This window comes from Cylas formicarius, unplaced genomic scaffold (assembly GCF_029955315.1).
Source record: "Cylas formicarius isolate icCylForm1 unplaced genomic scaffold, icCylForm1.1 PGA_scaffold_12__32_contigs__length_19106922, whole genome shotgun sequence".
NCBI classification, from domain to species: domain Eukaryota; kingdom Metazoa; phylum Arthropoda; class Insecta; order Coleoptera; family Brentidae; genus Cylas; species Cylas formicarius.
The window spans coordinates 4,231,414-4,258,536 of NW_026844225.1; the positions used below are offsets into that span (position 1 = coordinate 4,231,414).

Consider the following 27,123-nt stretch of genomic DNA (forward strand, 5'->3'; position numbering starts at 1 on the left):
TTTTTGAAAAAATCGCGATGGATTCTACACTTTCTTTGGTAAATCTGAGAAAAAATTTTGATCTTGAAAATAATCAGTATCTTTTTGGTTTACCGGGAACATTAAATCCAATTGGAGGATATACGGTCATGAGAAAACATTCATTACTGGCGCTTGGTGGAAACAAGGCAGCAGCATCATTGTTGACTTCCACTAGGTTAAGAAAGCAGTTGGCAACTATCACTCAGATTTTTAAAATGGACAAAAATGAATTGGAGTAGCTTGCTTCATTTATGGGTCATAATGAAAAAACCCATTCAGAATTTTATCGTTTGCCAGACGACGTTTACCAAACCGCTAAAGTAAGCAAGTTATTATTACTTTCACAAAACAGTGCGTTATTTGAAAAGAACAAAGGGAAACCTCTGAGTGAAATAGAATTAAATGATGAGATCATAGACGAAAGTGATGACAATTATTTAGAAGATATTTACGAAAATGTGTTAGAAAATCAAAACCCGAATCAATTGAAAAATCAGGATCAGGTTCCTGCCTTTGGTGTAGCAGACATTCCTAGAGAAAAAAAACGGAAACGTAAGCTGGTACCATGGACAAACGACCAAAAAAAAATTACGGAGTGTTTTTTCAAAAAACACATTAAAAATAAAATTCCTCCAAAAAAGCAGGAGGTAATGAGATTAATCGAGAGTGATCCTCGGATTTTTACAAACAAAACATGGCCAGTAATAAAAGTTTACATATGCAATAAATTTAATAAAAAATAACGGGGCTGAAGATGTGTTATTTACAAATTTAGAAATGTTTTTTAGTTTGTCAATGATAACGAATGTTACATGAAAACTATTTTTGTTTCCAAATTTTTGCTACGAAAAAGGTTTATTTTTTATTTTATTAATGCAATCTATTTTATTTTAATTCATTTGATCATTGCGTATAGAATATGGTAAATAAAGACTATATATTTAATTTTGCATTTCTCTTATCCCTTCTTTGCAATCCCTTGGACAGAACGAAATTCACATCCGAAATCCAGAATCGAGTGAGGCTCGAGTAATACAATTTCTATCCAAAGTGAGAACAAAAAATGTATATTAATTAAGCCCAATCTGCAACCCCTTGGATACAGCAAGATTCTCAATTGAAATCTTAAATAAGGAGCAGAGGAATACCTTATTTTAAAGCTTTTGAAAAACGCTTCAAGTTCTTGGTTTGCTAGAAAACAGAAACACTTTTTTTGAATGTTGAAATAAATAAAAAAAATTAATGAAATGAAAATTAAATCTTTCAAAAGTTTGCATTCATTTACATCAAACCGAGAAGAATATTATAAAATCTAGATTTTCTAGTATTCCTCAAAAACATTTTTCAAAAGCTTTAAATGAGCATCACTCGAATCCCTTTGCTAGTTGAAATTTTAATGGTCAATGTTCAATGTCTAGTTAATATACTTTTATGCTTTCACTTCTCCTGATAGAAATCGTTTCCAGCGATTTTCGATTTTTTTTTCGTCCCTAAACAAAGCTGTTTTAGGTTTTTAAATTGTCATCTCTATATGCAATTATAACTCAAAAGCAAAATAAAATACTTTAAAATGGACATAAACTGTTCCGAAAAATATATAAACATTAGTAAACTAAAAATGAACCTTTTCTAAATTTGTAAATAAAATATCTTCTTCGGATCAGCATATTTTTTTAAATTTATTGCATACGTAATTTTTTATTACTGACAATGTTTGGTTTATAAAAATCCCAGGACAGTGTGGTAGCCCGAGAGAATACTTCGGTTAGTGGCGTTTATTTGTAAACTTACTTAGACCTCGTATTCCGAATTCAAACAATCCTGGGGTAATCGATCAAAGGAAATAAGCTAAGAGTTGGCTAAGGCGTTGTGGGTTAATCCGCTAGAAAATGCCCATGCTTTAATTGTAGCTTACTTAAACATACCATTTCACCAGAAATGGCCCAAGGCGTTTAACACATGGTATTTACCAGAGAAAAAGCAACCAATTTTCTCTGTATACACAATCATTCTAAGCTTCTAGAACATTTATTTAGGTAGTAAAGTGCTGACCGTTTTGAGAATTGAATTTTTGTTTAAATATGAGGTTTTGCTAGTAAATCCATCAAGGAAATGCTAGCATTTAGTAGTCTTGGACAGTCAAGGCGACATGAGCAACACCAATGTTGTCTGATTACTATTTTTCCGATTTAACCAAAAAAAAAACCTCCATGCAGGTTTTGCTTTGAAGATTTAAGCTGGACCTGGCAGCAAGTAATAAACCAGTTTGGTAAAGTCTTAATGTATGGCTTGTTTTTTTAGCTAGCATCAAAGAATTGGGTCTTGTATCTTGCAGATGAAGTCAAAGCAGCCAACTGTTCCAACGGAAATTTGAAGTAATTGAAAACAGGATGATATCTATTAGTTATTTATACCACACTTATGGAAACCGGGTAATTTTGAAGAAAAAATGAGTTTCTGGAAAAATAAAACTTTCTGGTAATTTTAGCAGCAAGAAACTGTTGTTTAAGCTCTATGAATAGAGAACTTCCAGTTGCTGTTTTTCTGAAGTTTCTAATTAGTTACAAGGATGACATATTTTGGGTGTTATGTCAAATAATGGCACCACTATTTGATGCTGCTAATAGGGAATTTTAAAGTAAAACCAAAACTAACCATGGCTTTGTGTTTAAGATCAGGACTTTGGCAAAGCATACCGCTTGTTTATCTGGCTGAGCTTTGGCTACTTGAAAATTGATAGAGCGCTTGAAAGATGAGGTGAAAGAGTATTGGTGTGTCAGCATGGAGAAGTTCTTTGTAGTTCCTACCAAGTTCGCCATGAAGAAATTGCAAGGTTATTTGAACAGATGGGTCATTTTTAAGTAAGTTTCTGTTAGTTTTTATCAGGCAAATGAAAATTTTTGTACCACCAGAAAGAGCTTCGAAATTTGTATGTCATTCTGACATTTTGGAAAAAGAAAATCAAGAGAAATTAAGATAAAATAAAATTTTGTTTTTGATATTTTAAAATATCACAAAACTGCAAAAATGAATACATTTTTTGACAAACTTTTGTAGACTAATGAATAGACGAACTAACCGACACCAAATTTTTTGTAAGAAAAATTTCAATAACATTTAAGCATAATACAAATTTTTAATTACTTTATATAAGTTTTACTTTTGGCATATTATGGTTATTTTTTACAGTTGCGTTCATACCATTCAGGTTGTCTTAAAAGTTTTATTTTTTACTTTATTACACGTTTGGATTCGGCCATTAAAATAAGTGTAAGGTTTTTCAAATAAATTGGGTTTTGTCAAAACAGAATCTAATTTAAATTTTTTAATTACATAAGGATTTAATATATGTTAGTGCAATTTATAGTAGTGTAACAATACGTCCTATTTTATATTTCAATTATAAAAAACTTGCTATCTCATAAAAGGGGGCCAAAAATATTTTTATCGCTTGATTAATTTAAATTAAACGCCATATTGTTTAACTTACTTTTCGCGTTTTCCCAGAATATGCGGAATTTTGATTTTCATTATTTAAATAAATGTTTTATAGTTGACTATGGTATTTAGAAATGAAAGATAATTTATTGAACTTTTGTATTTTTCAACAAGTATTTAATTAATTTTCAATTAACTTACAGCTACCCTATTATCCATTAATCACATTTAAATCCACAAAAAAACATAAAATATGCAATACAATACACAAGTAGATCAAGGTGTAATGGTTTAAAAATCATTATAATTTATCTTACTTTTACTTTTAATTTTGTTAATTAAGAAATTTCTATTTCTAATTTGAAAGTCTCTAAATCTATTTCTTTAATATTATTTGGAAGATTATTGAAGAATTTTAGAGTAAAATAGTTAATGCTAGACCTAGAGTTCTCAAATCTGAAAACTTCAGGGTTTATATCTTCATTAAAATGGGTAATATAATAGTGAAAGTCATTCTATTGTATAATTACCTAAGTGTTCTTTTATATTTTTTAGTAATTAAGCCATCCAATCTGCATCAGCAAGGTATTTTTTATTTTCAATTTATTAAAATGTTCTTTGCATCAACTTTACATGGTAACTCCTCTATTCTTCTTATTGCTCATCTTTGTGGTGCAAAGATTACATTTGCATCTGGAGATATCAATCAACACATTTTTTTACTCTGAGAATTGTTATGCTAAAGGTTTTCTTAACTAAATTTTTACAGCAGAATAGCGTTAAAAAGATACAACACTAAAAGAAGTATCTTAAAACCATTTATTCGCACATCATTTCTAATAAAAACCATTAAATGACATTCCATTTATTGACACATGAAAATTAAAATATATATATTAACAGAATAAAGTAACTAACTCAAACAAACTGTCTTTCTATATTTTCCAAAATTTCTGGAGTAGGCAGTACTTCAACAATGCAGTTTTTTGAATGCATGATACATTAGTTCAACTTCAAATGGTAGCATTCTTTTTTCCATAATATAATTTGCTCAAGACATAATCACCAACAGAAATGTTTTTGCTATCTCAAAGAATATTTCATTATTTGATTTCAGAGATAATATCTACATCATCCGAATTGTCATCACTGTCTGTCCAGCTTTCTTCATATTCTGAACTCTCTGAGGAAAGTTTTGTTTCTGGAGCTTGTTCCCCGAATTTTCAATTATTCTTCTACATTGTCATTCAGTATCACGTTTCAAGTTACAGACTGTACAATTTGATCATCAGTCAGTGTTTCTCTTGTTACGATATCACTATCAATGCTAACATAGTCGCTAAAACTAAACTCACTAAATCTGGTTTTAACGTGTGGGTGTATTTGTTGTTTTTTCAACCACTGGTTGAGAGGAAGGTCTTTGTCTGAGTCATGCTTCAAGCAATTGCATATGAATGTAATTTACGGCGTTCAAGAGGTCTATAATCTAACATATTACACATTGGTCCATTGACTGAAGTTTCGAATTTGTTTTAGGTGGTTTAAACACAAATTCCATTTGTTCTAATTTCACATAGAGGTAATTCTTAAGAAGCAGTAAATTGTTCTTTGCTTTCATTTCTTCATCCTATTCATGTAACTCATCTGTAAGCAAGCTTAACTGTTTGCCCACACCAACAATTTCCTTTTTTCTGATCCAGGCATGTTTGCCGCCACCAGAACTGTAATCTTTTCTTTAGCTCCAGCACAATGTTCAGTGTTCAGAACAAGTTTCAGTGTTATATTGGTATCATTTTATAAAATAGGCCTGTTTCATCCGCATTAAAAATGTTTGTCGTAAATTTCTGATACACGTTCTATCCAACTCCTAGAATAGTTGAACTATGCTTTTCCAATCTTGGTTCACAATTCACTTGTATTTTCTTGTAAAACACTAGCCCGTATAGGAATGTTTCCTTCCTTTTTTGGGAGTAAACCAACTTAAGAAGTCCTTTTTCAACTTCTCGGCGCTTAGATTTTCCTGATTTCTCACATTTAAGGCTAATAAAACCTTTTACAAGCTTTAAATCCTCACTTTCCCACTTTGAATTTTTTTAATAATGTCATATTTCTACTTAAGTGTAAAAACTTTTGAGATATTGTTTCTCCATTTTATTCCGTGATTTACCGTTTACCGAATGCCAATAAAAACTCCGATTTTACGAGCATTACTTCTTACACTACGCACCGACACAGTAAAAGTACATCGAATAAAAGTTCATTTTAACTGGAAGTTCATACTTTTGTTTAGGTCTGAAAGAAAATACATAAGCTATTTACCTAACAGTGACATTGGTTAAATATATCCTTTCTACAAAAACTAAATATTGGCAACACCGCCACAATGCAAGCAAAAATTATGATAGAATCTGGTAAATAATTAAATAAGGAATCTTTTAAGGTTTCATTCATTCATTCAGTTCATTAGTTTCTGCATCTATTATAACTAAAGCACAGTTGGAATTAAAGTTATAAATAAACTACTAATTAAATCATTTTTGTTTGATTCTTTTTAGACAACCATTTTTTCTGTCATTCACGTGTTAAGTGATAAAGTCATGGAGTCGGCCATAAACCATTCACCCAAGTCTGATAATCCCCTTCCCATTGCTGTATCCAAAGTTTAGTTTTTTTTTGTATCCGCTTCTGTGGTATCACACCCACAGTTGTTTTTGATTTTTATTTGTCAATATCAATATCATTGATATATATTTAGAACAGTAAAAGTTGGAGCACTGAACTCTATGGGTCTCCTCGATTGGTCAAATTATAATTAAGGTGGAGTTTTAATTTAATTTATTTTATGATTAACTGGTATAATGTTTTGGACTTTCTTTTGTATGAACTTTGTGTTTTGTTAGAGGAATTCCCTTTAAACTTTAGAACAATGCCGTGGCTTAAGCTAGACAGAGCTCCGCCTCATCATCGCAATTTTTAAATGCCAATTTTGAAAACAGGTGGATTGGAAGTCATGACTTTCATAATTGGCCCTCGGGATCCCTGGACACCACTGAACTTTTTATGGCTGTGGCTTCCAGCCAACCACACCGGATATATGCGTATTATAGACGCGTTTGATACTGTAACCTCGCAAATGATGTCCAGTGTCAGCACTAATCAACATTCGAGAATTTATTATGTAAGTGAACGTTTTTCTGCCTTTTTAACTTATCTTCAGTTAGTTTCCATTAGTTAATTGTTGTTAGAGCCTGGATAATGAAAATAATATTTAAAAAAACCTATCCATAAAAATATTTACTAACATAGCCACTAGATGATGTAGACCATAAATAAGTACCAAAAATTTTCATAAATTTTACATATCACTAGAGAGTCAATCATCTGTCAAAAACTTTTCAGACAATTTTTAAATTGAAACAAATGTTCACAGTTCCTTGAAATATTACTTCTGTTAAGTAGTTGTTCTTTTTTATTTTTATTCTTAGATTTTATCCAACTGTCAGCCCCTATGAACATAGATGAGTCATGTTATGCCCAAAAAATTCTTTAACGTGAAGACTTACATTCTCCCTCATTGATAGATTTATTATATTTTATTGTTATTAAAATTTGTAGGTAATTAGTTTTAATTTATATGCTTTTGGACATATTCTATTTCCATGTGAATGAAAAGATTTTTGTCTCTCGATTCCTTTAGCGTTGGTTGTTGATGGTTCGAAGTTGCTGAAGTCTCGTCCATCATATTGTTGGCTTCTTCAGCGCTTAATTGAAAAATTTGCAAGAAAATTTATAAATAGTAATACATTAATTTGTGGAATTTTCGGTGAATAATTAACAACCAAGATTCTTGATTAAGTTATTTTGCATGGCGTCAGAAGAATCTGCTGTGGTTGTTGGCAGATAAATTCGCAGGTTAAATTAGATTTCAAGTTTCAGGAAATTTAAAAAAATCTTTCTTCTTTTTGTATGTGGAGTATGTCGGGGTCACCGTCTCACTTCCTCAGTGGAATGCTCTCCGCCTGACGAAATATTGATCCAGCATTCGTCACTGCACACTAATGTCGGACGTTTCTGAGCCATGAATGTTGTTTTCTTCATGAAGGAGAAGGGTCGGGGTGGAGTAGCGAGCACCTCTCAGTATGTGGCCACGGTATGATAATGCTTTGTTTTGCACTTTTGTTTGTTTATTGCACGCGTTGGTTTTAATCATCTTTTAACTCTTCATACTAGAATTTGCACCAATAGCAGTACCAGGGAAAGTCATTAATGCAGTCATAAAATATTTAAAATTTTCATAAGATCCACTAAACAGGCATTACAGCAGAACCAGACCAAATTGAATAAATGCAATTAATTATCCGCCAAATCTGAATACTTTCCTAACACTGTTCGATAGGTAATAAATTAAATTAAAAAAACATATTTTATTTTTATCAGATTAGAATATATTTTTGGCCATCACATTGGAAGATTTTTTTCACAGCTGAATTATAAAATATGGTTATGTTTACAGTTGACTGTAGGTTTTGCTTACATACTTCTGTATTTGCGTAATTCAAATTAGGTTACATGTTGACAAAATTTAAATTTATTAAAGAAATTTTAAGGTTCAGTTATATGGCCACTTGTGATGAGTATGTAATAAGAAAATAGTAATATGAGACATATGCTTATTCTGCTGCTTTAATAATATAAATACGCGCTCTAATCGTAGGATAAGACAGTCTTAAAGTCGCTTTGCAGTAGTAATTATTGTGTTACTTGTGTTTTATTTTTAAATGCGAAATCCGTTGGAAGTAGTGTACCGGATCGCCCTTGCGAATCGATAGTGATTTGTGCGCTGGATTACCCTTTTATTGTCAGTGCCTTGGATCGACGGTACGACACGCTTCCGTTTCAATGGTTAAAGAAAGGATTACAGACCTACATGGCAGAGCACTTGGGACTCCTGGTACCATAGACTATCGGTACGCCGTTCGAGAGCCAGCAGGACGAATTGTTGTAACCCAGCGTCCACTACAACCAATACCTCACTTGGGAAGTGAATCTCACCGACGAACGTGTTGGTTGATACAGAAACGAAACTATGAACCTATTGTAAGTTTTTACTGAATTGTGTTCCTTACAGTTGTGATTCCTGTTAGTTAAGAAGCAAAAATTTTAAATTTGTTGGTGAAAATTTGATGAAAAAATTTAGAAATAGATTATCGGATATTACTTATGCTCGAAGAAATAATTCTACAAATAATCAACCGCGAGATATAGACGAACTTTACTCTAATATTTCTTTATTATATTGTATAGCCGAAAATAATTCTACTTTTGTAAATACTAGTCTAGAAACCGAAACTGTTAGTGCAATGGCCGACGCTTTGAGATCAACCGTTAGTTTGCTAAAAACCTTTGATGGTACCCCTTCTCGTTTGGATTATTTAATTAAATAAATCGACACTTTTCGTGCAAGGTATTTTAATAACGATGTATCGCAACAAGAATACGTTATTTTGGCAATTAAATCAAAAATACTAGGAACAGCAAAGATTTTTTATTAACTCGACCAGACCTTACAACTTGGGTCGAGATAAGATTAGAGTTGAGAACGTTACTTATAGTTCAAAATCCTCAAAATCTAGATAATGCTATTGACATTATTACAAATTACGAAATTCTTACAAGTCAAAGTCAGTTTAGAAATAATTATTTACAAAATAATAACCTAATGCGGCACAATATATAGAAACCAATCATTCATATTTTGTCCAACACCCAAAGAGTATTTAACAGCCCACCAATTCAACTCTATAGTCAATCGAATTTACCTTTCAATCCCCTCATCAAATGTCACATCAAAATCAATTCTTCAAGCCACAAAATCAATTTTTCAAACCGCAGAATCAATTCTTTAAGCGACAAAACCAATTTTTCAGGCAACCCTTTCAGCAACTCCACACCTCTAATCAAAACAACACCCAGAACTCAAAAAATCAATAGCCCCAACCAATGTCAGGTGTAAGTATACAACCTAAAAAGCCATTTTCTCAAATAAGACCACAATACAATAATTTCCAAAAACAGCGACATTAACCCCGAAACTAACGAAACGCAAGCCGATTTAACCGACCTTAACGAATACGATTATTACTGTTATTACGACCCAAACTACGAAAATGTTGAACAGTTCAAAAAAGAAAATAGCATCGTTGATCAATTAGAAAATTTTCAGTCAGTAGACTCGGACCAAGCAAACCCTGTTTAACCCTAAATAGTTTTCAAATAAAACAGTTACCCTACGTCGAAGTCCCTAACCATCAAATCCGTTTACTTATCGATACAGGTTCCAATGCATCTCTTCTTAGACCCTCTTTAGCAGAAACTTATTTTTCCGAATTAATTAAACCTTACGTAAATACCCTTCAAACATGTGCAGGTTCAAACAAAGCTACACATAAAGCAACTATCCCATTATTTACTTGCTTTGGTATCACCGAACCGATTGAATTTATTCTTTACCCATTTCATGAATATTTTGACGGTATTTTAGGAATTAAAGATCTTTGTAAACTAAATCTAAATATTGATTTAAAGAATACGAAGTTAAAAGCCATTATATAGAAATTCCCTTTCAATATAGAACAAATTTCGACGACTACGTAGTAGAAATTCCCCCACCCCAAAAACTATACAAAAAGCAACACTTAGGACTAATCTACCCAATAATAATAACCTAATAATACGACATGGATAATGCCCTACTATCGTGAAGATGAAATTGAAATACAAGCAACCCTTGTTACGATTACAAATAATTCCTATACTATCGATATATTTAATCATTCGAAGGTAGCGTTAATAATAACTTACTTTTAAAACCATTTGAACTTAACAACTTTGAAATATTTAATTTAGAAACACCAGTTCTGAATAGTCCAACGATAGAAAAAATGATATTGGAAATTTAATACCACACGATCATCTAAATTCGAAGGAGAAGGAACAGCCTTTTAAATTCATAAGAAAATTCGGAGTTACTTTAACTTTTGCAAATGAAGTAAAACACACAATTAAAACTAGCGACGAAATTCCCGTACATGCGAAACAAGAAGTCAATAGACAAAAAGAAGAAATGTTACAGGAAGGAATAATTCAACCCTCAAGTTCCACTTGGAATTCACCAGTGTGGATTGTACCAAAGAAAGCAGACGCATCTGGACGTAGAAAATGAAGACTCGTCATAGACTACAGAAAATTGAATCAGAAGACTATAGACGATAAATACACAATACCTAATATCAATGATATACTGGATAAACTAGGACGATGCCAATATTTCACAACGTTGCACCTCGCCAGTGGATTCCACAAAATCGAAATGGATCCTGAAAGCATCCCGAAAACAGCATTTAACATAGAGCATGGACATTACAAATATACACGTATGCCATTTGGTCTTAAAAACGCACCCTCTACATTTCAGCGCGCAATGGACAATGTATTGCGTGGATTACAAGGAAAAATATGTCTCGTGTATATGATGACATCATTATATACTCGACCAGTCTTCAGGAACACATGGACTCATTAAAATTAGTCTTTGAACGACTTGCATCCTTCAATATGAAAATACAATTGGATAAATCTGAATTCCTAAAGAAAACAGTCTAATTCTTGGAGCCATTAAATATTTTAAAATTCCCAACACTCCTTAAGAAATTAAATCCTTCCTTGGTCTTGTCGGATATTACAGGAAATTCATAAAAAAAATTGCTAAAATTACTAAACCACTGACACATTGCTTAAAGAAAAACGTTAAAATAACCCAGGATAAAGCGTTTAATCTTTGTAAAAAAATCTTAACTAATGATGCTATACTCCAATATCCGGATTTCAATAAACCCTCCATCTTAACCACAGACGCAATCGGAGCAATTCTTTCACAAGGAAACATTGAAACTGATCTACCGATAGCATACGCTAGCCGAACACTTAATTCTGCAGAGCTTAACTACTCTACAATAGAAAAAGAAGTTCTTGCCATCATGTGGACCACAAAGTACTTTCGACCTTATCAATTTGGTAGAAAATTCACTATAGTATCATAAACCTTTACAATGGCTCTTCTCCATTAAAGAACCTAATGCAAAATGAGTCAGGTGGAAACTAAAACTTCAGGAATATGAATACACTATTCAATATAAAAAAGGCAAACAGAATGTCAACGCTGACGCCCTCTCACGACCATCAAAAGAAATACACCCCGTAGACCTAGTAAAACACCCACTAACACATATGTCAGCTGTATGTGAAGAAGACGAGAAAAAAGATGACCAATATTTATGGCACGAAAAGATTAAACATTTCTTCGAATCACAGGAAAACCTGTTTGAAAAATCGCAAAAAGGTCTGAACGAGTTTGAAAAATTTGATCAAAATTGGAAACCAATCGAACACTCGGAGATAATTAAGGAAATTCAAGCAAATATTTTTGATCAACAAAATTATAAAATAGAACAAGGCATTGCTGTAGATTTTAAACAAAAATTTAACAACCTACAATATCTTACCGATAAACTCTAAACCAGGAGAAATGGCAACATTATTTGACAATAAAAAAAATCGTTTTATTTATTATCTAGTCACTAAAGAAAAATCTAACCAAAAACCAACCTCCTATATGCTTTGGAAAACCTTAATTAATACGAAAAACCATGCAAGAGAGAATCATGTTACACGAATAGCAATCCCTAAACTAGGATGTGGACTAGACCAATTGGATTGGCTAAAGGCAAAATCAATGATTAATCACCTATTCCAAAATCAAAATATTCAAATATTCGTATGTCACTGTTCGAAAAAGAAATCCAAAATTAAGATAATTTCGGATATTCAAATAAGACCTCCAAATACAGTTAAAAAGACATTACAGCCCGAAAAACTTGAAGAACAAAATAACCCATCTACAAGTAAAGAAGGTCACGAAAAGGTAGATAACTCTGAAATGGACACGGTTCGTTCATCTAGGGAAAATCCAATTATAGGAGCTCCATATGTCAATAAAGCCCTTAATACCTTTAAAAATGAAATTCTATTTAGATGGACTGATTTAACACAACCTCATGCAAGAACAGACACTTACTGTTTACATTTCCTTAATAAGGAAATGGAACTAATAATTATAAGAACTTTCTAGGAAAGGTTTAACAACAATGCATTTAAACTCGTCATTTCTAACACGTTACTCGAAGATGTTAAGGAGCAAAACGAACAGAAATAAATAATAGAAAGATATCGCACTACAAAGACATCACATCGAGGAATGACAGAAAACAAAAAATATTATGCAAAAATATTATTGGCCAAGCCTGGAAAGAGACGTAATAAATTTCGTTAATACATGCGAAATATGCCAAAAAACGAAGTATGATAGACATCCTTATAAAATCGTTTACAAACGTATACCAATCGGAACTAAACCCTTAGAACATATTTATATGGATATATACTCGATATTCAGGGCAAAAATATCTTACAATAATAGATAACTTCTCTAAATTTGCAGCAGCATACCCAGTAATGAAACTTCCCTCGAAATATGTCAAAGCTTAACTAAATTCTTCTCCAAGTAAAATTACTATGAATAACGCACAAGCTTTAAAAGTAACCTAGTACAAGACTTATGTAAAACGTATCGAATCGAGTTACATTTCACTACCCCGTATAATCCAAATTCAAACTCACCAGTCGAAAGCTTCCATTCATCCCTTACAGAAAATCTAGTCACTCTAAAAAATGAACATCGTACCAAAACGATCCAAGAGCGAATGGATATCGCAATATTAGTAAACATTCTTCCCATGAGGATACTCCTTTCCAAATTCTAAAAGGAAATCTAAACCATCAATGAAATTTTGAGAAAAACCTAAATCAATTGCAAACAGATTATGTGTATGAACTTGCGCAAATCTTTACGGAACTTAATGAAAAAATAAATTTAAAACTTAATGCAAAAAAGGCAAATGTTTTAGCAAAACTAAATCAAAAACGCGAAAATGACCTCGAAATACCCCAAGGTACTAATCAATTAATAAATACACCTCGGAAGTTTTCACAAAAATTACAACCTAAATATAAACTAATTCAATTTAAAAATCAAAGACACCTAAAGATGTTAAAAGACATTTATAATTTTAGGTAAGAATGAAGATTGCCATTCTCCTGCTGCCCCTAATCGTATATACCCCATACCAATTAATAATAAAATATCCGTTATAAACAATCCCTATCTTTTGAAATCGACAGACGATTTCTTTAACCTAAAGGAAAACTGCTACAAAATCACTCCAATAACCTGCTTAATAAAAACGAACCCTGTATTCCGCAAACAATTAATTTATCTAATTATTGTCCAATGATTCCTCAGCCTCAACTACCCAATTAAATGTATTGTAGTTATCCCAAATTCCCAAGAAAATATATATTTTTATTGCCCAAATCAAAAGTGTTGAAATAATAAATAAAGCATCTTTAATTCTGCCCGCAGAGTGTAATGTTAAAATTAAAAATTAAAAAAAATGTCTCAAAAAGGAGACATAATTAATTTAAGACTAAAACCTCCGTCAATAGTTTTTAATGAAAAATTGTTTCATAATATCGAACCACTAAAGAGAAATTAGTGTTGAAAATATAAAAGAAGATATGGAAAGTGCTCGAAACCTAGCAAATCACCGTCCTAAAACCCTTAACTTTTGTAAACTCTAGTGTTTCAATTACTGTAATACCTACTATTATAATTATACTAATAATCTATTTTATTATTACCTAAAAATAAAATAAAATTTAAAGGTGGGCATAGAACTAGAAACTATTCGAAAATGAACCCCGATTTTCTCAAACTTTAGGAGGTAGGAGTTATATGGCCACTTTTGATGAGTATGTAATAAGAAGATAGTAATATGACACATATGCTTATTCAGCTGCTTTAATAATATAAATTCGCGCGCTAATCTTTGGATAAGACAGTCTTAAAGTCGCTTTGCAGTAGCAATTATTGTGTTACTTGTGTTTTAAATAAAAAATCAAATTTTTTCTTTGTTTAAGTTAATTTTTTGTAGATGGAAACTTTATTTAAAGACAGGAAGATTGGTAGGCATATAATCAAAATCTGGAAAATAATAGGTTAGATTCTGGTAATTTCTTTCTTGCAGTTCACAATAGTTGTCTCGTCGATTTTCATTTGGCATCCGGTTTGCAAGGTTAGAAACTAACTCCCTTCTAACTTCTGATGCTCTTCTTGGTCTCCACAGTTTAACTTTGTCAACTTGCTTTTAGGCAAAATCAATAGCCATATGTTGGAATTATCCAGTCAGTTTATTATTGGTCTGCTAACAGTGACGTAGATTTCTTCGCAGGTAGTAGGTTTGGATGATTGCAGCAAGGACTCTTCGTTCTAAGTTCTTTAACATTTCCTTGCGGACATAGGTACACTGACGTCGTCATTTCTTTACAGGGACTTCTTCGATATATATGGTGTAATTGATTTATGATTAAATATTTATTACGCCATTTAGCAACCTTAAAGAGACTCTGATGTTTAAGAGGGGCAGAATACAAATGAAAATATTCAAGTTCATTTTGATTTATTGTTGAAATATGCAATAGATAAGTTATCCTATTATTTAGAATAAAGCTATCGATAGTAATCAATTTTTCAAAATGTATTATGGTTTCCAAGCTAATAGGCAAGGGCATTTTATTTTTTCTCAATTGTTTAAGTTCACTAAAAAGGTCGTTTAACTTAATAAAACTAAGATGTAATATTCTTAATTTGGCAATCGGTATGGAATTTTCAATATCTTGCAATATAAAATGAACTATTTCGTAAACGTTGATCATTCCATTAACAATATTTTTAATAAGAAACATATTTTCCCGATAAGTTGTTTTTTGAACAATATCACTAACCTGATTTAATTTTCTTTCGATCAGTTTTTCATTTTGTTTTATTTGTTTAATAGTAGAGTTAAATTTGGCTATTATGTTTGTTGAGATTGAGTTTTGATTTCTAATATTCCTTTATAACTTATATTTTGATTTAATTCAATTTCAAAATTTTTAAAATAGTCCGATGCTGCGGCATAATACTCCGGGTGTTTTAGTAATGAGTTTATGTTATTAGATCGCAACCTTAATTTATTAATTTCGATTAGTAGCGCATTAAGGTCGTACTAATACATAAGGGTGTAGGAGTTTTCAGTCAATTTTGCCTGCCTTAGTTTAAATGGTTGTTCGTATTCATTATAAAATATATCGGAATATTCTTTAATTAAATTAAAAATTTTATGTTTTCCTTCGGAATTAAGATGATCAATGAAATCATTTTTTTCCAATTCTTTACAGTTAAATTTTTCTACAGTAACAAGTTGTGAAAAATATAATGTAATTCTGTAATTTCGCAGTTATGATACTCTTGAAGTGAAACAAGAATCTCACCGTTTTTTACTGACGTTTTAATTCTCACTTATTCGACTCGCGGAGAAATTGTTATGCAATTAAATTCGGAATGCATTTTTTGAAATTGTAATTTAATATTCATGTAGGGTGTTTTTAAATATCCCTTGTTAAAGTCGAGATTTGCTTGTAAAAGTGTAAGATTGTCGAGACCTAAAAGACCGTCGAATATGTTATGAAATTTGAATAAATAAAATTTCAAAAGATGGGATCATTGCACTGTAATGATTTGCTGATTTTTGAAAGACAGGAGCTTCTATAAAAGGATCATTTATTATATAATGAAGATATAATTTTTGTGCAATATTGGGATCGATAAATGACCTAGTCGAGCCTGAATCAATTATTTTTTATATTATTTCTGATGATCGCTTGGATTTGACTTATTAAAATATATAATTTGAGGTGTTACATCTTGTGATTGCTCATAATCAGGTTGCTGTTCGTCATATGTTTGTTGTTGTTCGTCGTAATTGGGTAAATAAAGACAATTTTTAGTGTCATAATCATAGGATGCATTATTTGCATAATAATGATCATAGGTAGCTGTATCCTGGTAATTTTGATTATCGCTAAATAAAATTTGGTTTTCTTGGTCCATGTTTTTCGGTTTCGGAGTTAAACTTGTTTTATCGTAAACTTTGGTGTATTGTAATTTTGTTTTGAAGTACTAGGTAAAGGTTTATATGTTGTTGACTCTATTCACGACATCGGTGTGGGTGGTGGAAAGTTTTTTGTTGATTATTACGTTTACCGAATACTTGAGATTTAGTAAAATATTTTGTTGTGGATTTCTATTAAAATTTGGCCTTATATTGATGGATTCTGCGCATGTTAAAACTTGGTGGTCTAGGAAAGTCGTATGAAAATCATATGGGTTTTTTGCATTGACATTTTGTAGTCTGAGCATGTCGTGATTTGGCTGGAATGAATGCATTGGGAAATTTGTTTGAATCGATCTAAAACTGGGAATATCTCTATCAATCGGAATACTTTATTTGTATTGGTTTTGAAGATGATGAATGTTAAATTCATGGGTTAAAATTTGCAGACTTCGTTAGGTTATTTGGCCGCATACACCTGACTGTAGTGGCAAGAGGTTCTCTTGTGTCACAACAATTCTTTTTTTCCGGTTAATTCTATTGAAATGCAACAAATCGAGTACGTTTCATATATATATATATATATATATATATATATATATATATATATATATATATATATATATATATATATATATATATATATATATATTCCCGAAAATCGTTCCGACTGCGCCAGTTAACTAACCAGACCGTGGTTGCCGATTTTTAAAAAAATAACTTTATTTTCGAATTACAAGTTTACAAGATTACAACAAAAATATTTTCAAATGACTGCCCGTTGCGCATCTTTCCCATCGTTATGTTGCGAGTCTTGCACACTCAGCAGGTTCTCAGGGTGTATGGTAACATAACTCGTGTAACCTTCCAAGGTAGAGGACACTTTTAACAACTTATCTAGTTTCTATGTTCTATTTTTTTAAAAAAAGGTTTATTAATTAAAAAAATAAAAATTAAAAAATATTAACAGTAGGTAGTGTTTTTTTTATTAATAAGAATCGTTTATTATTTATCTTGTTGTTAGGATGTTATTTCATTAAAACTCCAAAAGTAAAAAGAACAGTCCTCTAATATTTGTTGTTTCTGAAGGACACGAGTTGGTAACTAAAATGTAGACATTTTTTAGATAGATATTTATTTTTCAAAAAAAAAATCCCAAGTAACCAGCGCAGTCGCGACCTCATCAGCCTAAATTTTTGTTCATAGACAGTCAGTAGCACGTCACTGACTTCGTTAAAAAAAACAATGAAATTTGCAATCATTTATGAGCTGATATCTCTTAATTTTTCTTAAGTCAGTCGCACGGTTTTTACTTAAAAGTAAAAACTAATTTTTCTGCATGCTGTCATATTAACGATATTGCTATTACTATGCTGAAAAGAGGTTTTTTATTTTTTAAAGCGAAAACCGTACATCGAGTTGAAAAAAACCTCAAGAAATTAAATTTAATTACGCCCGCCACTGGTGTATTTTAAAAAAAGTGGTACACTAAATAATGCCTCTTGATACATAGTACATATGTGCCACATTTCCATCTGTAGTGGTATTACAGATATTACCGCCTTGTATCTAAAAAGTTAAGGCGTTTAGGACACATGTTCATATAAAGTTTTCTTTTTAAAATGAACCCCAAAATTGCCGCCCAAATTATTGACATTCAATTATAAAACACCCTATAAATAGTACCTTGTTTGCTTATCGCCAGCAATTTAAAAAATGAACTACTCTTAAAACCAACAAGAAAACGGTTACAAAACATTGGAGATAAAGGCAAACGGCATTAACTACATAAGAACACAAGTGGACTACAGAGAAGGGGCTAATGGCTTTATCCCTTTGTGCTAGTAGCTGTTTAAGGTCATATGACAGCAGACTCTATTTTCTTTTTAAAATGTTAAAGCAATTTTTTATTTGTTTTGAAGATAATTTCGATTAATACAAATACACAGTACATTAAAAATAAGCAAAAAGAAAATACAAACAAATCAATTTCAGCCATCATTGAAATAGAGCACAAAAGTCATGGTATTTTTTTTGTTTTATCTTTTACTCCTGTATATTTTCGAAAAGGGCCCAATTTTTTATTGAAACTTACAAACTGATTGTCTAAAATCATCTGCCTATCTTTGTTCCTATGTAAAATGGACAAACGATTATGACATACATAGACTTCGTTTTATTATCACGTGAATTGTGCAAACATAATGTTATTACGCCATTACTTTTCTTATCTTATGGCCCTTAAAGTTAAGTATTAAGTAGATTGAGGGTGTTAATCATCCATATGCATCCTGTAAACAAAACAAAAGTTATTTTATAGAACATATAACCTCCGTTTTTCCATACTTTATTAGCCTATGTTTTCAATAATACGCCACAAGGATATCCATTATTGTTGGTGAACCATATTTTTGTTTCCAAACCTCATAATTTAATCGCATTCCAATTCTCAATGCTCCATGATATTTCGTTTCTCATTGGGTGTTATTGAAAGTTCCATGGGCACGGTATCCCTTTTGGTTGTCCTTTTCTTGGTACGCGTTGAAATGGTCATTGTTCAGACCAGGGAATGGTTAACAATTTGTTTTCTGTGCTCAAATTGCTTTAATGAGCTTTCTTACCCTGGTTCCGTGGTTATGGCGCAATGGTACCAGCAGAAATACCTCCTGAAATTCAAAGTTTCTTTCCGATAGTTTTCTGTGGTTTTTGCTGAGGATCTATGTCATGCTATTTCATCACTATTCCAATTGTCCTCCATTTTGGCGATTCAAGTGTCGTTAAAAGTATGGCTCGAGAATAAGAGGAGTTTTCTTTTCGTTTTACGATTCGCCGACCGTGAATTTTCTCATCGAAGTGGTTCATGTTCTTATTACATTAAATTCGTGACATGTTTGTGACTGGTAAGTTTCTTATTTTAGTTTGGATCTGTCTAATAATATATTTTTTAGAGTTTACAAACTGTCTTCGCCATTTTGTTTTTATTTATTATCAATTGCCTGTTTTTGAACGAGGCATGTTGAATGATTGAGAAAATTATTTTTTATTCTGCGGAAAGTGGCTCAATTGATTTTCATCCTTTCCACATATTGACATAAAAATTAACGCAAACGAATAAATAGAAGTCAATACTTGCAAAATTAATAGAATTTGCTATGGTTTTCTGGAAATTTGAACGTAAGGTTTTGCTAAATTTTTATGCTGGTGAGATTTTCTTGTTTTTTACATTTTCGACGAAGAATGAGCTGCGAGTTAGTTTATAACAAACGTTTTATATATTCCGTAGCTTTTATTGTTACAATTTTTTAAAAATATCATCGACACTTTGTGGCAAAAGTTGTTTAAATTCATTTGTGCTTTTAAAATATTATTATACAGTGTGTTCACATGCATGGGAATCTCAGAATCTCAGCTTAGATTAGTTTAGGAAAATTTTTTGTTCTTTGAAGCTTATTTACATGCCGTTTAGAAAAAAATTTCTTGGCCTGCTGGGATATTTGGCAAAAACGAGAATTTGACGATGTCGATTTTTTTTTCCGGACTTTATTTGAAGAGGTATAAAAAAAACTAATAACGCTTTCTCATTGCCACTTTTAAGGTACTATATGATGCTATTTTTAGATTTTATATCCTACGTTTTTGGCTTGTGAAGAAACCATAAATTTTATTTTGTATATTGTCCTAAAGAAAAGTCCACCCTGTGTTGGAATCAGACATTTATTATTACAAATTCAACGTACGTATTTTCAAGTAGGCGTCGTAAAGAAATACCATTGAATTATACAAAAAAAAATTCTTTCTAAAAAAAAATATCGCGTGTGGTACATTGTTGAATTTGTAATAAAAAAGTCAGAACGCGGTCTATTTTTTTTTTCGGAACATAAAAAAATTAGCTTGATGCTTTCTTGAAAACGAAATATCCGATATAGAATCCATAATGTGGTATTTTGAAAGTACCAATGAGAAGGTGTGATTAGTTTTTTTGGTATCTTTTGAAATAAAGTAAGAAAAACCTAAAATCGATATTGTCAAATTCCCGTTTTTGTCAAACATCTCAGCAGGCCATAAAAAAATTTCAAGTTTCTATACAGCATGTAAATAAGCTTCAACACAACTTATTCCTAATTTAATATAAGCTATATCTTCAACATGTACCAAGCTTAGGATTCTTACTTTGGACACACTCTATATACTGAGTAGAGCACTGCTGCAGGATTCGTTTATATCTTTATTAAGGGTTTATTTCCTCGAAAAATGTGGAAGTATAAAAGGTGTTTATTAAATGTAATGTTTGACGATTTTCGAGATCACATGACTATCCGAGGTCCAACAATAAGGATTATATTACCCAATATGCTAAACAAGTCTCCTTTATTTTCGGAATATCATTTTTATTAGTTATACTGTAATCATAGCCGAAATTGTCATGGAAATTTGGAAGAATCGGTCCTAGATAATGCCAATTTGGATATTCCATTTTTCTTTAGATACGTAGACGATTGCATTGCAGCCATTCCCAAAAACAAACAAAACGAATTCCTTCAACTGCTTAACAGTTATCACTCTAAAATCCAATTTACAATAGAAATAGAATCCGAAAATAAAATAGACTGGACTTGACACTGCACAACAAACAAACAGAACTCAGAACAGAATGGTACACTAAAGAAACCTGGTCTTCCAGATATGTCAATTTTTACTCCAACCACACTTTCCACCAAAAAAAATCTTTTATTGTTGGCCTGGTTGACCGTTCTATCAAGCTCTGTGATCCGGATTTCAGAAAAACAGCAATCGAAAAAGCCAAACTGGCACTTAAACTAAATAATTATCCCGAAACACTAGTCAGCAATATCCTCAAAAAACGCGTCTATCTTTTTTACAACGAAAACCAAAAGAAATCTAGAAAACAGGAAAAACAAAAAAATACCTATTTGTCTCTTCCCTATATACCGGGAATGTCTTTTTCGCAAACCACAACATTACTGTTGTTCACGAGGGTTTTAATCTAAAGAACAACAACTATAGCAAACTAAAAGACAAAATACCGGATGGGAAAAATAGTCATGTTGTTTACAAGACTTCATGTAACGACTGCGAGGGTGTGTATGTCGGTTAGACAAGCCAATACCCCAAAAGCAGAATAAATGGTCACAAATATGATTAAAAAAATACTACTGCGCTGAAGAGTCACTGTACGGAGATGAAATATTCCTTTAATTTTGATAGGGTTAAGTTCTTAAAAACAAAAATGTTGTAAACTCAAAAACCGACAAAAAAAAACTTAGGCAAAATATATTGCAATCTCCTGATACAATTATTTTAATCAGTTTATTAACGGTTGAATTAACAATGAAATTTTGTCTTTTCTAAACGAACAACCCGTATCACCGTTGCCCTTCCTTCGAGTCTCGCCAAAAAAAAAAACGATCGTACCTCGCATTATTTTTATTCCGTTGAGTTTGTATCTCGTCGGTCCCGACGGAGAATGTCGACTTTGTTTTTAATGGTGTTTTGACTTTTTCTTGTCATATTTGTGTGGGTATACTTTATAGAATTTATATCGACATGAATTTGGATTTTACAAAGTTCGCCAAATTTGGCAAAACTAAAACGTAAAGACCTTTTTAGCTAATATTATGCGACAACAACCCACCGTATTTTTTTAACGTTTTTAATGGTACGATGATGCTCTCTCCCCCCCCCCCCCCCTTTTTTTTTTTTCGTTTTGGGGAAAACTTGTTTTGTAAGTTGGAGATTGTGTATGGGTGTAAAATTGATTTTTTTATTTTAAATGCATTTGTAGACACTAATTATTCTGAGGAAGGTCATGAATGACCGATTTTGATCAAGTAAAAGCCACCTTAGTTCAATTTAACAAAATTGTTGCACAAATAACGATATTTTTTTTTGGAGAATTGTTTGTAGAATCAAAAAACACACGTAATTGGTCACATGTTAAACTTGTTGCTTTGCAGATATTAGTAGTAGGAATTTGAGTATACTTTGTTCACTTTTAGAAATACATCACCTCTATATCGAAAATCGAAATTTAGAAAATCTTTATCCGAGTCTCTCTTCTGCTGCAATCAGTTATCATTCCGGTTAATATTGTGAGTAAAAGTGTCTCCGAGTTGTGGCCTTGACGACCAGTAATACCTATAACTTGATATAATTAGTATCAAGTTTGTAGCAATAAAGCTTTTTGTGGGGCATAGCGATTTATCGGAATTCTTTAGTATTCAAAAGATTTTCCAGAAAATATATTAAAATATATCAGTGGGTGTTTCAAAGGCAATTTCAGGTGCTGATATCATCATATCATCAAATAATTTCAGATTTGGTCCGCACAGTTGGATTTGCCATTTCTTGGGCTCGAATAGTAGAAAAGCGTATTTCATTGTCTATCATTATTTATATCATTGCGGCCAGCATCATGGGCAAAAACAATGGGCATGTTTTCAATATCACAAGTCCGAGCAACAAATGGTGCGTAAAAATCATTGGGCGCTTTCAATGCGATCATCGCTGAAATCGCCCAGTCAGTGTCGTCAGGGAACTCTGCAATCAAATCATTAGTTTGCATTTAAACTTAACAAAACTATTTTCATTTACACAAACTCTTGTAAAACATATCAAATAATCGTTATTTACAAAACACAGGTATGTAACGGTGGGGCATACCTACAGTATAGTCACTATAAGTGTCCCCATGCGGTTTAAACTAAATTGATTGTGGCTCCACTACGAGTACGCTAAGCCGTAAAGGGTTAAGCGAATTGAATTAGATTGCTTGTATAACTGCTAGATAGCGTTTCCCACAAATAAAATGAATTTTCTCGAGATAATTATATATTGCAAGAAAAGACAAGACGGACTAATAAGAGTCTAATACGCCAGTAAAAACCGAATTTCGATATGTCTTTCCGACCTTATAATACCAGTTAAAAAATAAAACTTGAAATAATTTTGCATTTTTGATATTTTGGGAATTATAATTATTATTTCGTCCTTTTAGCGATATATAAATTTACTTGATTTGGTATCAATGATTTGTTTACAAAAACATGTTTTTTTAGTCGAAGACAATCATGCAATTTCCACCACCCGTTCAGATACTTTTCATGACTACCAATAGTCTTTCGTCCGTTTGAAGAGCGCAGAGAAGTTGTTTAGGTAAGTCTTTTTGCATCGTTGTCGATCTTTGCTATTGTTATTCTCCGTAATTTTAATAGATTGGTCATCCAAGAATGAAGAAAAAAAAAGATTGTCTTTATAAACCTAGGTCCGCAAATGCTTAGTTTCCAAAATACGGGGTGTTAAATGTTAAAAAAATCATCTCTTTTACAATTTTTAAAATATTTTTGACCGGTTTTAGCAACATTATTTATAATGGTAAAAAGCCAAGTTTGCTTCGATTAGATTGAATTTGTGGAGTCCAGTGCCGTCCGTTAGGTGTGCTAATTGTATTGTCAACTGTACTCTATCTACATTTTTACAATTTTTCTTATATACTTCGAATAAACCGCTAAACGTGTCAACTTTTCTGACTCGAGTTGTTTGCGTATCATGCGTCGTTTTCAATCGAAAAAATAATAATCACGAAAATTGACAAAACATTTCAGTAAGTGTCCTAAAAAATTAATACTGAAGAAAATGATGAAAAATGAGAACCATCAGTTTAATGGCTGGCATGTAGGCAAACATAAAAATCTTAGGTATTAACGGAGCTTAAGTCGTTAAAATAGCTTTAAATAGGTTTGCTTGATTGTGGTAGACAATGATTTAGTAGCAATCCTGAGATTGTCGAATTTATTCTTTTGTTTCGGTCAGATGCCTCACCACCCCTTACCAAGTGCAAACGTGTTAAGCGTTAGGTAAGTTAATTATTTTTTTTAACGTTTGTTGATGTACTCTTAACCTATGTGTTTATAAAACGCTTTGTACCTATTATTGTAAAGTATATTAAGTGAATAATCAGCTTAAATATCTCGAGGTGTTAGACAGAAATATTTATTTTATTTTATTATTTATTTATTTTTTATATTTTCTACTGTACAGCCACTGCTCAGAATGTTCTGACTCACTAATGTTTTCTATGCTCTGTTTGGTTCTTCTTAGCACTCAAATTTCTGCGATAAAGCAATGGATATTTTTTTTTAATTTCAATCTTTAATTAATCCTATTGTCACATTCAAAAATATAATCCCTTGTTTCTTTTTTAATTGTTGTTACAGTATAAAATGATATATTTTGCATGAGTTCTGTCATTTATTAATTCCTAAAAACAATAAAATGACTTCTGTGTGAAAGAAGGATTTTCGTACGTTTTTGTTTATTTAATTTCGAAGATCGTAGTAATCTTGGAAGCTAAGCTTTTGTGATCTAGATTTATATGAACTTTTGAATATTCAGCCGAAAATGGGGGCATGTTTTTTAAAACACTCTGTATAGAATACCAGGTTTACCTATTTCTTATTTACCTAAGTTACCTACTAAGTTATTCAATTCAATTTAATACGGTCAAATTACTAAAGAGCTGACCTAAATTGTAGATCATAAGTAATTCATGTAAGTCATTGGAAAGAAGCCCGCAGGAACAATACTTTTTGCTTGTATACAGATCAAAAAAAAAAATTGATTAGTCGCTAGATTGCCAAAAACCTTTTGTTAATTTTGACACTGTTTTGTTAATTAACTTTACAGTTGGTATGCAGCTTTAACCAAAATATGCTGACCGATTTTGTTAAAGTGATTTTATTAAGAAACAAACCAAGAAATTAAATGACTATACAACAGTTATTACCCGGCACTCTTTTCTGTTTTCTTTATTTTTTGTTTATTTGATTTTTAAAAATGTGTTTGTCCTTTTTGCTGCTGTTTTTCAGTTATATATTTTAAAATATGAAATTATAAGCGAACAATTGGTGACAATATGTAAACTCTTTTAGAAAATTTACTTTGTTATCCTAGCACAAGACCGTGTCCCACGTTTTATTTGGTTGAAATCTTCGAGTTTACCTATATAAATTTTTGAGGTCCTCGTTCGTATGCATTTCAAATTATTTATAATTCTCAAGGGTAAAAGAACTACATACTAATGTGTCTTCAACTCCAGTTGCGTTAGTATTAGTTTGAGAAATTAATTTTTTTTCTGATTTATTTTACATATACATAGAAAAAAAAATGTTCATATTATGAAGTTCTGATAAATGTTGTTTCTGGAACATACGGTAAAGGTTTTCAACTCCGGTCAAGTTTTTTTGCATTTATTTTTGAATGATTGATATGAATAAATGCGAAGATTTCGCTTATTTATGCTAGTGTGATATAGTGTGATATTTCTCAGATTTTTATATCGCTCAGGTCAGATTGTAATTTAGGTATTTTTCTTTAGGCATAGTAATACAACGTTAGTTATAATAATAAAATTGCTTTATTTGCAGCATTAATTTTATTTAATGCCTTACTAAAAATGAAAATTGCTTAGATATAATAAAAAAAGCGAAAAATTTAATTAACCTCGTACAGTGATTCACAGTTAATATCACACTAGTGAGCAATACGACCAAAGTTTAACATTTGACCTGACCATCATATCTTTTTGGATATCTGTGTATACAACATCGACCTGTCGGTTTTTGTCCAAAACTTCTGAGACATACTGAGTAATATGGACAAGCTTAGTAGTGTTAGATCTTTGCATCCTGAGGTAAAAAGATCTATCAAGAAATTATTTATATTGAAATGTTTAATTTATCGATGTTTCAAATACTTATCGTGTATATTTACCAAATTAACTGTCTGCAGTCAGCCAAAAGCGGACCATTCTTTCACCTGCTCCGAATCTATATCAGCAGATTTGATTCCAAACATATCCACAGGTGAGTATAAATATTGTTAAATAATTCAATAAAAATCAATATCCAACAAACTGTTTTGTATTTACTACTCCTTTGGTTACCACCATATCTTCAATAAAAATCGATATTATTTCGCTTCAGTTATTTGGCTATTTACTCATTACTTCCCCCTTACGGTATCCCTTTACAGCTTTTGTCCTGCGTTGTGCAAATTAGGTTTGAATGCAATGCGAAATTTGGAGGTCTATTGCTTAAATTTGAGAATTGAAAGGCTCTTATTTGGAATTTTTGGCAAAATCCTGTGAATATTTCTTTCCCTTTAGCAACCACTTTTTGCACCGTTTTCTCTTTGCCACTCTATTTGTTTTCTTATCTTCATCTGATAGCTTTTTCTTTTTGAAATTGTACAAGATTCGCACACGATTATTTAACTGCGGAATATGATGCGTACCGCAGTTAAAATGGCAGCAATGACCAGTCCGTCAGTGATCCAAAGGCCCGTAAAACAGTCGAATCCTGCAGAAGACTGCTCCGACTACGAGTGCAGGGTGCCGTTGCCTGAACTGAGTAGGGTAACATCAAGAGGGCATCCTCAGAAGTATTCGAGCTTTCTTCATGAACGACGAAAACAGTCAAAATTTTAATAATATATAATATGAGATTGGCAAAGGAACTGACATCGGTGTATAGCATCATAC

General features: G+C 31.7%; 1 protein-coding gene and 2 long non-coding RNA genes across 7 annotated transcripts; 2 read left to right on the forward strand and 1 right to left on the reverse strand.

The window, feature by feature from the left end:
* Window positions 1–272: 272 nt before the first annotated feature.
* On the forward strand, window positions 273–764 carry LOC132695756 (uncharacterized). Its single transcript, XM_060660213.1, has one exon. The coding sequence runs from the start codon at window positions 273–275 to the stop codon at window positions 762–764; it is 492 nt and encodes a 163-aa protein (XP_060516196.1).
* Window positions 765–1,914: 1,150 nt separating this feature from the next.
* LOC132708792 (uncharacterized) lies at window positions 1,915–26,586 on the forward strand. Of its 5 annotated transcripts, none has more exons than XR_009620023.1 (8): window positions 1,915–2,274; window positions 2,323–2,453; window positions 2,510–2,882; window positions 6,456–6,637; window positions 7,434–8,556; window positions 23,642–23,738; window positions 23,798–24,439; window positions 26,373–26,586. It is a non-coding gene; the product is annotated as an uncharacterized LOC132708792 (long non-coding RNA). The 5 variants fall into 5 exon arrangements; XR_009620020.1 differs by lacking the exon at window positions 23,798–24,439 and having other exon boundaries at window positions 1,923–2,274; window positions 7,434–7,654; window positions 7,983–8,556; XR_009620021.1 differs by lacking the exon at window positions 23,798–24,439 and having other exon boundaries at window positions 1,929–2,274; window positions 7,434–7,609; window positions 8,323–8,556.
* LOC132708791 (uncharacterized) lies at window positions 17,235–19,082 on the reverse strand. Its single transcript, XR_009620018.1, has 3 exons — window positions 18,912–19,082; window positions 18,661–18,856; window positions 17,235–18,134 (listed from the first exon to the last, which is right to left on the reverse strand). It is a non-coding gene; the product is annotated as an uncharacterized LOC132708791 (long non-coding RNA).
* Window positions 26,587–27,123: the final 537 nt, after the last annotated feature.